Source organism: Schistocerca nitens, chromosome 1 (genome assembly GCF_023898315.1).
Source record: "Schistocerca nitens isolate TAMUIC-IGC-003100 chromosome 1, iqSchNite1.1, whole genome shotgun sequence".
Lineage (NCBI taxonomy): Eukaryota > Metazoa > Arthropoda > Insecta > Orthoptera > Acrididae > Schistocerca > Schistocerca nitens.
In genome coordinates, this window is record NC_064614.1 from 589,634,018 (window position 1) to 589,646,251 (window position 12,234).

Here is a 12,234-nt window from a genome sequence, read left to right on the forward strand (position 1 = left end):
GTGATAGTTAGAGAGACAACACGATATGCTTTTACAAATGGTTAATGCACTTTCTCTGTCTCAGTAAGTGAAATTCATTGCTTCTTAGCGATTAATTTGATTATGACATATATAAAGTACCCAAACTATTGTATGTACTGGTCAAGTAACCCAGCTTTGAGAATGGATCTTATTGCTGACATTTTGTCACTAAAGAGATTTGAGAAAATAAAAACGTATTTTCATTTTGTGGACAATGATGAAATCCCTGAAAACAACACTGACATGTTTTTGAAGCTGAAACCCATTTTGGACATACTGAAAGAGACATTTTCAGAGACGTAACTCCTACTGAATATCATTCTATAGATGAAATGATTATCCCCTTCAAGGGTAGAAGCAGGGCAAAACAGTATATAAAGTCTCAACCCAAGAAGTGGGGATTCAAAGCATGGGTACACTCTATCTAAGATGGATAAGTGACATTTTTTGAGATGTACCAAGGGAAAAGGCAGGAACAGAATAACACACTGAGCCCTAACTTTGGTCCTATTGGGAACACTGTTGTAAGATTGTGCCAGAGGCTAGAAGGAAAGAATCACAAGATCATTCTTGACAATTTATTCACAACAATCACATTGCTTTCGTATCTGAAGCAAAAGAAAATTCATGTATTAGGAACCATAAGGTCGAACAGACTGAAGGATGCAAAGAGTAAATTGACCGACAGCAAAGCTCTAACGAAATCAGGTCGAGGTTCACTGTCTATTGCTACTTCTAATGACAATATTACAGTTGTGCGATGGGTGGATAGAAACATTGTCCACATGGTATCTACCTTTGCTGCAGGGACGCCAACTGATACTGTCAAAAGATGGGATGTGAAGAACCATGCTCACATAGATATAGAGAGCCCATATGCTGTAGCATGCTACAACAAATTCATGGGCGGAGTAGACATGACTGAGCAGATGGTCACACACTACCCTCACACAATAAAGAGCAAGAAGTTTTATTTGAGAATGTTTTTCCACTTTTATAATGTTGCCCTAGTAAATGCATGGATTCTTTACAAAAGAGACACTGAAAGAAATATTTCTTTTGGGGAATTCAAGGCATCAATTGCTACAACAGTTATAGAGCTTGGAAGCCAGCAAAGGAAGAGTGGCAGTCCATCAAACACCCCTGACCATGCTCACTTGAAGAAAAGGCAACACACTGTATGTTCTGCAGATGTAAGACTGGATGGAATAGCACATTACCCTGAAAAAAAAAGATTGTAAGAATCCTCCTAGGTGCAGAGATAAAAACTGCAAAAGAAGAAGAAGATACATCTGCAAAAAATGCAAGATCCTGTTTGACCAGAATGTATGGAGTTCTTTCACAATACATGATGTGAACAACTTCTTGTTACTTGAATTTTTCCATTATTTATCACATATTTTGGTTTCTTTATGTTTTCACCATGTTTGCTCTCATGTAACCTGCTATGCACCATGTACACAAATGTGGCCATTTCCTATTTTCATTATTGTACAGTAAAGTGAAGCAGTTGTTGAAAAAAAATATTTTTAATGACTTCATTACATCTCAAATATAGTTTTAAAAACTGTCAAAATTTGAATTATTAAAAAAAATTTGTCACTGATGAGGTTAAAGGAAAATGAAATTAATGTTTACAACATACAGGACTATGAAAAAGTGGCTTCCTTCTGCAGATGTCACCATAAATGGGGAGCAACTGCAGTATATGTACACAATGAAATGAGGGATTGGATTATGAATAGTGGACAACTGTACAGAAATGCTATTTGAATCAGTAGCAATACAGACAAAATTCAAAGGGGAAAAGTGTTGTGTTATTGACATACAGATCACTAAACAGTCAAGTAAATGGTTTCCTAAAAGAGCTTGAAGTTCTGTTAGACAAGGCTGTTAGGCAATTCACATATGTAGTAGTAGCAGGCTATCTAAATATTAGGACACTGAAAGAAAGCTGTTATACAATGACTGTCAGAGATTTAACTCTAGAAGGATTGTACCAGTCTGACTGGTGAGCATTGTTTGATGTTTAAGAAATAACATTCATTTTAATCTGTGGTCCTTATTTTTCATGACGAGCAAGATGTATGAGATGGGCAAAATACCTTTGGACTTCAAGAGGAATATAATAACTGCAATTCCAAAGAAAGCAGGTGCTGACAGGTGTTAAAATCACTGAACTATCAGTTTAATGAGTCATGGTTGCAAAATACTAACACAAACCCTTTACAGAGGAATGGAAAAACTGGTACAAGCCAATCTTGTGGAAGATCAGCTTGGATCCCAGAGAAATGTAGGAACATGCAAAGAGATACTGACCCTATGACTTCTCATGGAAGATAGGTTAAGGAAAAGCAAACATACATTTAACATTTGTAGACTTAGATAAAGCTTTTGACAATTTTAAAGGTGGCAGGGGTAAAATACAGGGAGCGAAAGGCCATTTACAATTTGTACAGAAGCCAAATGACAGTTATAACAGTCAAGGGGCACGAAAGGGAAGCAGTGGTTGAGAAGAGAGAGAGAGAGAGAGGGTTGTAACCTAAGCCCAGTGCTATTCAATCTGTATACTGAACAAGCACTAAAGGAAACAAAAGAAAAATTTGGAGTAGGAATTAAATTCCAGGGAGAAGAAATAAAAGCTTCAAGGATTGCCAATAACACTGCAATTCTATCAGAGACAGCAGAGGACTTGGAAGAGCAATTGATCAGATTGGAAATTGTCTTGACAGGAGGATATAAGATTAACATCAACAAAAGCAAAATGAGGATAATGGAATGTAGTCAAATTAAATCTGGTGATGTTCAGGGAATTAGATCAGGAAATGAGACACTTAAAGTAGTAGATCAGAGTTGCTATTTGGGAAGCAAAGTAACTGATGATGGTCAAAGTAGGGAGGATATAAAACTTAGACTGGCAATGGTAAAAAAAGCATTCCTAAAGAAGAGACATTTGTTAACATTGAGTACAGATTTAGGTGCCATGAAGTCTTTTCTGAGCGTATTTTTATGGAGTGTAGCCATGTATGGAAGTGAAACATGGACAATAATCAGTTTAGACAAGAAGGGAATAGATGCTTCTGAAGTGGGGTGCTAAAGAAGAATACTAAAGATTAGATGGGTAGATCACATAACTAATGAGGAGGTGCTGAACAGAATTGGGGAGAACAGAAATTTATGGTACAGCCTGACAAGAAGAAGGGATTGGTTGGTAGAACACATTCTCAGACATCCATGGATCGCCTATTTAATAGTGGAAGAAAGCATAGCCATAAAAATCATAAAGGGAGAGAATGAGAGAAGTACATTAAGCAGATTCAGAAGGATGTAGGTTGCAGTGGTTACTCAAAGATGAAGAGGCTTGCACAGGATAGAGTAGCATGGAGAGCTGCATCAAACCAGTCTTTGGACTGAAGACCAAAACAACATCAACACATTTTTCATGACTGTTAATGTTCCTGGTTGGTTTATAATTTCTGTAAAACAGAAACATCTATTTAAAAAACTGAATAAAGTATTAAAGGTGCAACAACAAATTTTTTCATCTGCTTTGTTTATTTTATTTCACTGTTGTGATCTCATTCCCTCTTTACATTTTATTTTATTTAGTGGGAAGAGGACACACTTTAATTGATGTTCCCTGTCAACATACTGTTGTGCACTGCAGAAGTTTAGTGTCAGTGTTTTCATTCGTATGAAAAATTGCTGAATTATGTGAAGAGTTTACTGGAAGAAAATTCTGAAGGAGAAGATATTTTTGATTGTGATGAGCTGTATGATAAAGATAACAAAGATTATAAAGATGACATGGAGTATCAGCCCCACAAAACAGTCTAAGGCAAATCATCATAGTCAGAAGATGAATATTCAGAGCCTGTACAACAACATACAAATAACCCAGTGCTTACATATTTGATTCCAGCAGCACCACAAATTCCTATTCACAGCTGAGGAAAGAAAATGTGAAATATCGCATCCATCTCAGCATCCAGGAGTTGGAAGTGCCGACGGAACAGTGTGGACTCGAATTGCACCAGATCATCCTCCTGGAAGATTAGGTTGTCACAGTATCTTGATAGAAAGTCCTGGGCCAATGTGTAACACTAGACAGAGGCAGTTACTTGAGAGCATGGCGAGTGTTGATGGATGATAATGTTATACAGAATGTAAAAAATGTACGAGGGCAGTTCAATAAGTAATGCAACACATTTTTTTTCTCGGCCAATTTTGGTTGAAAAAACCGAAAATTTCTTGTGGAATATTTTCAAACATTCCCGCTTCATCTCGTATAGTTTCATTGACTTCCGACAGGTGGCAGCGCTGTACGGAGCTGTTAAAATGGCGTCTGTAACGGATGTGCGTTGCAAACAACGGGCAGTGATCGAGTTTCTTTTGGCGGAAAACCAGGGCATCTCAGATATTCATAGGCGCTTGCAGAATGTCTACGGTGATCTGGCAGTGGACAAAAGCACGGTGAGTCATTGGGCAAAGCGTGTGTCATCATCGCCGCAAGGTCAAGCAAGACTGTCTGATCTCCCGCGTGCGGGCCGGCCGTGCACAGCTGTGACTCCTGCAATGGCGGAGCATGCGAACACACTCGTTCGAGATGATCGACAGATCACCATCAAACAACTCAGTGCTCAACTTGACATCTCTGTTGGTAGTGCTGTCACAATTGTTCACCAGTTGGGATATTCAAAGGTTTGTTCCCGCTGGGTCCCTCGTTGTCTAACCGAACACCATAAAGAGCAAAGGAGAACCATCTGTGCGGAATTGCTTGCTCGTCATGTGGCTGAGGGTGACAATTTCTTGTCAAAGATTGTTACAGGCGATGAAACATGGGTTCATCACTTCGAACCTGAAACAAAACGGCAATCAATGGAGTGGCGCCACACCCACTCCCCTACCAAGAAAAAGTTTAAAGCCATACCCTCAGCCGGTAAAGTCATGGTTACAGTCTTCTGGGACGCTGAAGGGGTTATTCTGTTCGATGTCCTTCCCCATGGTCAAACGATCAACTCTGAAGTGTATTGTGCTACTCTTCGGAAATTGAAGAAACGACTTCAGCGTGTTTGTAGGCACAAAAATCAGAATGAACTTCTCCTTCTTCATGACAATGCAAGACCTCACACAAGTCTTCGCACCCGAGAGGAGCTCACAAAACTTCAGTGGACTGTTCTTCCTCATGCACCCTACAGCCCCGATCTCGCACCGTCGGATTTCCATATGTTTGGCCCAATGAAGGACGCAATCCGTGGGACGCACTACGCGGATGATGAAGAAGTTATTGATACAGTACGACATTGGCTCCGACATCGACCAGTGGAATGGTACCGTGCAGGCATACAGGCCCTCATTTCAAGGTGGCGTAAGGCCGTAGCATTGAATGGAGATTACGTTGAAAAATAGTGTTGTGTAGCTAAAAGATTGGGGAATAACCTGGTGTATTTCAATGCTGAATAAAACAACCCCTGTTTCAGAAAAAAAATGTGTTGCATTACTTATTGAACTGCCCTCGTAACATAAATTGGAGCCCGAAAACTTCAGAATGACACAGGGGTAATTGATATTACACAATGAGAAGCTGCCATAGCTACAATGTATACACTTGGAGCATGTGGATGAAATACTGTATCCAGAACTATAAACCAGGTGCATTTACAACCATAGATGAACATCTCTGTCCATGCAAAACTTGGTGCCGCTATATACACTGCATTAGTAATACACCAGACAAATTTGGTTTGAAGTTCTTGGTTGCAACAGATGCCAGTAGTAAATATATGGTGAATGGATTTCCTTACTTAGATTAACAAAGTGAAGGATCCACTAAGATTCCTGTTGCAGAGCGTGTTGTTACATGTCTCATGCAACCTTCAACCTCGAAAGGAAGAAATGTAACATGTGACAATTTCTTCACAGCCAAACATCTTGCAGAGCAGCTGAAGCAGAATAACACAACCATGATGGGTACACCGAAGAAAAGTAAAAAAGAAGTTCCTCCATCAGCAAAGTTTACTGCTGGATTTTTCTATGATACTATTTTATGCATGTCTTGTGATACAACAATTACTTCCTATCACTGGAGACCAAGAAAAATGTTCTTCTATTGATTACAATGCACCAGTCATTTGCTGTGGATGAATAAACACTGAAGAAACTCCCTGAAGCTGTGAGCTTCTACAATTCCACTAAATTTGGAGTTGATATTCTGGACCAGATGTCTCATCCATACACTGTCAATTTTGGCTGCTACAAATGGCCTATGTATGTGTTTTTCAATTTCCCTACACCTTGCTGGAACCAATTCCTGGATCCTTTACAGAGAGGTGACAGAAGAAAAAGTTGGCTGGCAATTCTTTCTTTCTGAAGTAGCATAAGAACTTTCTCCTGAGTGTGTACAATCAAGGAAAGGACCTGTTGATATATTCCCTGAAAGGGCCCGTTGATATATTCCCTGCAACCACTGAAATACGTAAGGTGCCTGTACGGAAGACCTGACAGATAGGACAATGCAAGAGTTCGAACAAAACTAACAATCTGTGTGTGCAGTACAAGAAATTCCTATGTAGTCCATGTGCTTGAAGTGTTCAGTATGTGTGTGGAAAGTCTTTTGAGAAAGATGGTGGCTATGACTGAATAGATATTACAGAGAGAAAAGATGTTATTTTCTCGGTATTGGTACAGCAATTTGTGTCCATTTTTCTTTATTTTTTGTATTAAATATATGTTTATGGCCCATTTATGGTTTGACTGAGTACAAGTCATACAGATGAAAAATGCTATTATGTAATTATTATGTTAATTCGCATTTGTAAGTTAAGTTTAACTTGCCCGTGAAAGGCGAAGGTCCCGAGTTAAAGGATCGGTCTGGCACACAGTTTTAATCTGCCAGTAAGTTTCATATCAGCACACACTCCACTGCAGTGTGAAAATCTCATTCTGGAAACATCCCCCAGGCTGTGGCTAAGCCATGTCTCTGCAATATCCTTTCTTTCAGGAGTACTAGTTCTGCAAGGTCCACAGGAGAGCTTCTGTAAAGTTTGGAAGGTAGGAGATGAGATACTGAAAGAAGTGAAACTGTGAGGATGGGGTGTGAGTCATGCTTGAGTAGCTCACATGGTAGAGCACTTGCCCACGAAAGGCAAAGGTCCCAAGCTTGAGTCTCGGTCCGGCACACAGTTTTAAACTGCCAGGAAGTTTCATGCCAGCAGACACTCCACTGCAGAGTGAAAATCTCATTAAGTTTAAATTGATTTTGTATTTACATTATGCTCTTTACTTCAATCTTTTTTAATTAATTAAATATGCTTTCTATAAAAAATTTTAAGCATAAATGATTTGTACGCTAAGCATAATGCACTTCTGACCTATAAAGACACTGTACTGAAGTAACTGAAGAAGCAAAACTGATACCAAAGAAGAAAAAATTCACTGGTCAAAATGACCTGTAGCGGTCCTTTTAGGTAGTTCACTAATTCTGGTCCTCCTAGTGTTAATTGACACTTGTGAATCCTAAGGAAATGCAATCTGAAAACAAAGGAAGTAGGTTACAGTACACTTGTTTGCCCACTGCTTGAATACTGCTCAGCAGTGTGGGATCCGTACCAGATAGGGTTGATAGAAGAGATAGAGAAGATCCAATGGAGAGCAGCGTGCTTTGTTACAGGATCATTTAGTAATCGCGAAAGCGTTACGGAGATGATAGATAAACTCCAGTGGAAGACTCTGCAGGAGAGATGCTCAGTAGCTCGGTACGGGCTTTTGTTAAAGTTTCGAGAACATACCTTCACCGAAGAGTCAAGTAGTATATTGCTCCCTCCTACGTATATCTTGAGAAGAGACCACGAGGATAAAATCAGAGAGATTAGAGCCCACACAGATGCATACTGACAATCCTTCTTTCCACGAACAATATGAGACTGGAATAGAAGGGAGAACCGATAGAGGTACTCAGGGTACCCTCCGCCACACACCGTCAGGTGGCTTGCGGAGTATGGATGTAGATGTAGATGTAGATGTTGTGACCTAATTCTAATAGTAAATAGTCTCACAAGGTGCAGTAAAGACAAACAGACATTAATAGATCATGTAACTATCAATATACAACAATAAAGACCAAAAGTAAGTCATGAACACAGCTATTGCTGCTCTCCTTAGTGCATTAAAAAAGGTTATTAGATAAGATGACAATCTCAGAAAATATCTTTAAAGAGTTGTGATGAAACAAAGCAAGCAAACCTACAGAGGCTACAAAGATTAATGCAGTCTGAAGACTGGAGTGATATATATATATATATATATGTAAATAATACATGGGAATCATTGTTAAAAATTGGGTCACAAGAGATGGAAAAAGGAAGAGGAAAAGTTAAAGTTATATGTGAACAATTGGAACAAGAATAGAATGTGCAATAAATTGATAAATGAAATCAAATCCAATTATTACATAAACAGAATTACAGCTTCTAATAATAGCACAAAGACCATATGGTCACACATAAAGAAAGAGAGAGAAGGTGTAGACATTAAAAACAGTGAGAACATAACTATAAGAAAAAGTAGGAAAGAAATCAGGGACCATAAAGAAGCCAGTAATATTTTAAATTAACATTATGCTGAGGTAATGGACAAATCAATAAAGTAAAACTCTCATGACACAGAATGCATACACAGTACTCCTCATGAGACAAAAAGTTTGTTCCTGCTCCAGCACATGAACCTGAATTAACAAAAATAAGACACCAATCAAAAACATAAAATACTGAGGGACTAGACAATATATCAACTAGACTAATTAACCGTTTAACTGCTGTTGACTTCTTTGGAAGTCCACTGTAATCAGGCCTTACATATGGCAGACTGCTGCAGATGTCAGCTGGGAAACAGATGTTTCCTCCAGTGGACTGCTGTAGCAGTCCAGCCTACTCTGAGAGTTTACCCTTTTGCTAAGTTAAATTGTTATTGAAAGAATGTCCCTGGCATTGTCTAAATGGCATGCTGGAACATTTAGTGGCATTGCCATAGGAATTCACTCTGCATTGTGTTACCAGCAAAGAATTTTGGGCATTCAGTTAGCAGCGCAGTGCAAGCAAATACATTTTTGCTGTAAATATATACAATGTGTATTGCCTCTTTTCTTGGCTGTAGGTGTTGCATTTTTCTAAGGTTTTTAGTTTGAATATGAGCTGACTCTTTTACTCAGCCAACGAAGCCTTGAAGTTGCTATTAGACAATGATCTCAAGATCAGCAGTGAAAGTGAATCTTACAGAGATTCACTACCATAATCAAGTGTTTCAGCAGAATAACTACCTTCTGCAGGCAATTGAATGATTTCAGATATACCAACATCTTCAGGTACATCAGCGTTTTCTGGCCCTTCATCAGTACCAGATGCAGGAACATCTGATGACTCATCAGAAGACAAGGAGAACAATGAAGAAGGGACCATGCCAACAGAAACTGTTATGGACAAAGATAATATAACATCATGAAAATATCAGTTTTTGTCCACGGATTCTTGACTAAGAAGTGTAGTTGATACAAGAAGTTTCTTTAGCTTATTTTCCATTTGTATGTGATGAAATTGTGGCTCATATTTGTAACAAAATAAATAGGTATTTTACTTAATGTTCTGACTATCTGATAGACAGAATGGAGAAAGAGTGGACAGATGTGACACCAGATGAATTCTTTATTGCTGTAGCTATGCCTCAAATTATGTTAAGAATAAAAAATTGTCTTTATGGCAGTATTGATAACAACATCCACTTTTGGAAACTTTGATTTCTTTGTTACTTTTGTTACAAGACAGATATTTATCTATCCCATGATTTTTACACTTCAACGATAATACCATGAATACAACAGACTACATCGATCCATTTTGGGTCACTGTCATATTGTTTCCAAGAGCATTTACATCCATTTGAAAACCTCTGCATGGGTGAATAACTCCTTCTGTTCAAAGGGATGTGAGGTTACAAGGGATACTGTAATAGTATAACTAATTTGCTGGATGTGGTAATGTTTACTGTGAAAGAACAGTTGGGGTGTAACAAGCACAAATCAATATATTTATGGAGTCATCTTCTTGATAAAGAGAGGAGGCAGTACACAATAGTTTCACATTGAATTACTTAGTTACATAATTGCCTATGTCTCAGTGCATAACTTGGTACATATGTTAATAATGTAAAGTGTGCTTGTCTTGCTAATCATTGGATTTGCTGGGTATGAAATAGGAGTACTCCATAAACATAAGTGCTCTTCAAAATAGTTCAAAACTCAAATTTGAAGCATAGTAGCAGGGATAATATTTTGGACATTAAAGAACATGATTTATATAAAAATTAAGTTGTAAGGATGTTTGAGAACCTCCGCATAATAAGTTATTGTCTTTTATTGTGAAGGTACTGATCAGTTTTCGATCTATGTAGAGCAAAATGAGTATTTCATATGCCACACCTTTTAGATAAAGATGTGATTAAACAAGAGATGAGGAGTGAAACTGCCAAAAAGTGGAGCTTAAATATGTAAATAATCTGATGATTGTCTACAAAATAATATAAGGTACTTAGTTTACGTATTTTAATATTGTAACATTGTAAATGCATGATGGCCATGTTTAGAAATGATATGTTTGACTAATGTAATGTCAGATGACTGGACACATGACAGAGGATAGGGGACAAAGGTCAGGGTCTTTTGATCATGGTCGGTCGGTGCGGTAAGGTCAGTGTGGCTAAGAGCCGCCGACATAGTATCACGTGACCATCAGTTTGTTTTGTGGATGTGATTTAGTAAAATAAAAACATTTTCATTCTAAACTGTTGTCGCTGTAAATAATTTGCGAACGATTGTGATTTAGACAAATACTTGAATTCATTCACCGCTGTACTTAGGCTGGCTATTTACTCAATATAGGGCGCGAATGCAACTGTGCACAACCGAACCCCTTTTGCAGATGATTCATGATAAAAGGTTGTGTACTAGCCCAAGTGAAAAGTGAAATCATTTTGGAATAAAAATGTTTTTGATTTGTGACATTCAAACAAATTATATTTTGGACCACATTATTTACTGCAAAAGTAACACAGATGTCACAAAACACGATCTCTGGAGATATCATCACAACTCTAATTGAGCCATATTTGCTGAAGGGGCATATGTAGCTTTGTGATAATTGGTGCATAAGCCCAGCACTCTTTATGGCTGTATGAATGGGCAACTACTGTATGTGGTGCAGTATGGCCCAACTGAATGGTGGACACACCCAAAATGGCAGAAAAATTGCCAAAGGATGAACTGACATTCAGGTCCATTTGAGGGATAATGTGGGCAATGAAATGGTGTGACAGAAGGGGTGTCTACAAGCTGCCAACCTTTCATTCAGCAGACACACAAGAAACATCTGAAATGGGCTACACAACAGCTGCAAAACATATGCAACCTTCTGTTGTAATTGATTATAACAAGTCAATTGGTAGCTTTATCAGAGTAATATGATCATAAAAATCATGGAAAGTGTCAGGGAGAGCACCAAATGGTACCGAAAAATTTTCTTACACAGGGTGTCTACGTGGACAATGAAAAAAAATTCCCAGATTTCCCAGTTAAAAATACACTTTCTCCCAGATGAAAATACATTTTTTCCATGTTAAGTAACAGTATACTTTTCCTCGAAACTGTAAAACTTATGAATCCTTTAAATGGTTGTGGTTTTATACACTGGCATAGAATTTCCCAGCACTTTAGAAAATGATACTCAGGGGAAAAAAACAAGTTTTACAAAGATGTCTGATGTGCAGCAACATGTACACTGCATATTTTCATATTACGAAAGTATAAATTCAAATTCCACCAAACACCGCATGTTACTTTCCAAAGGATTGAAATCAAGATTGTGATGCGCTTTTGTAAGCCACTTGTAGCTCATGTGAAGCGATCTCGCTAGCCGATGACAGCGGATATTCAGATCATAGGACACGTGATGTAGTCAGCCAATAGCAACATCAGTGTAAAGTAGCGCGAACACACAAATAGTAAAAGGCAATGGTTTAAATTAATATACATAAATACATAGTGTTGCTACAAGAAAAGAAAAGCTTTTACGTTTAATATTGATCACTAAGATTAATAAGCTGCAAGAGAAGCTAAGCTTTAACACATAATGATCATTTTTGCATGTATTACACTTTAAAGATACATCA

At 38.1% G+C, this 12,234-nt stretch overlaps 1 protein-coding gene across 1 annotated transcript; it reads left to right on the forward strand.

The window, feature by feature from the left end:
- Positions 1–473: 473 nt before the first annotated feature.
- Positions 474–1,262, forward strand: LOC126261427 (piggyBac transposable element-derived protein 3-like). Its single transcript, XM_049958544.1, has one exon. It carries the CDS (start codon positions 474–476, stop codon positions 1,260–1,262), a length of 789 nt encoding a protein of 262 aa, XP_049814501.1.
- Positions 1,263–12,234: the final 10,972 nt, after the last annotated feature.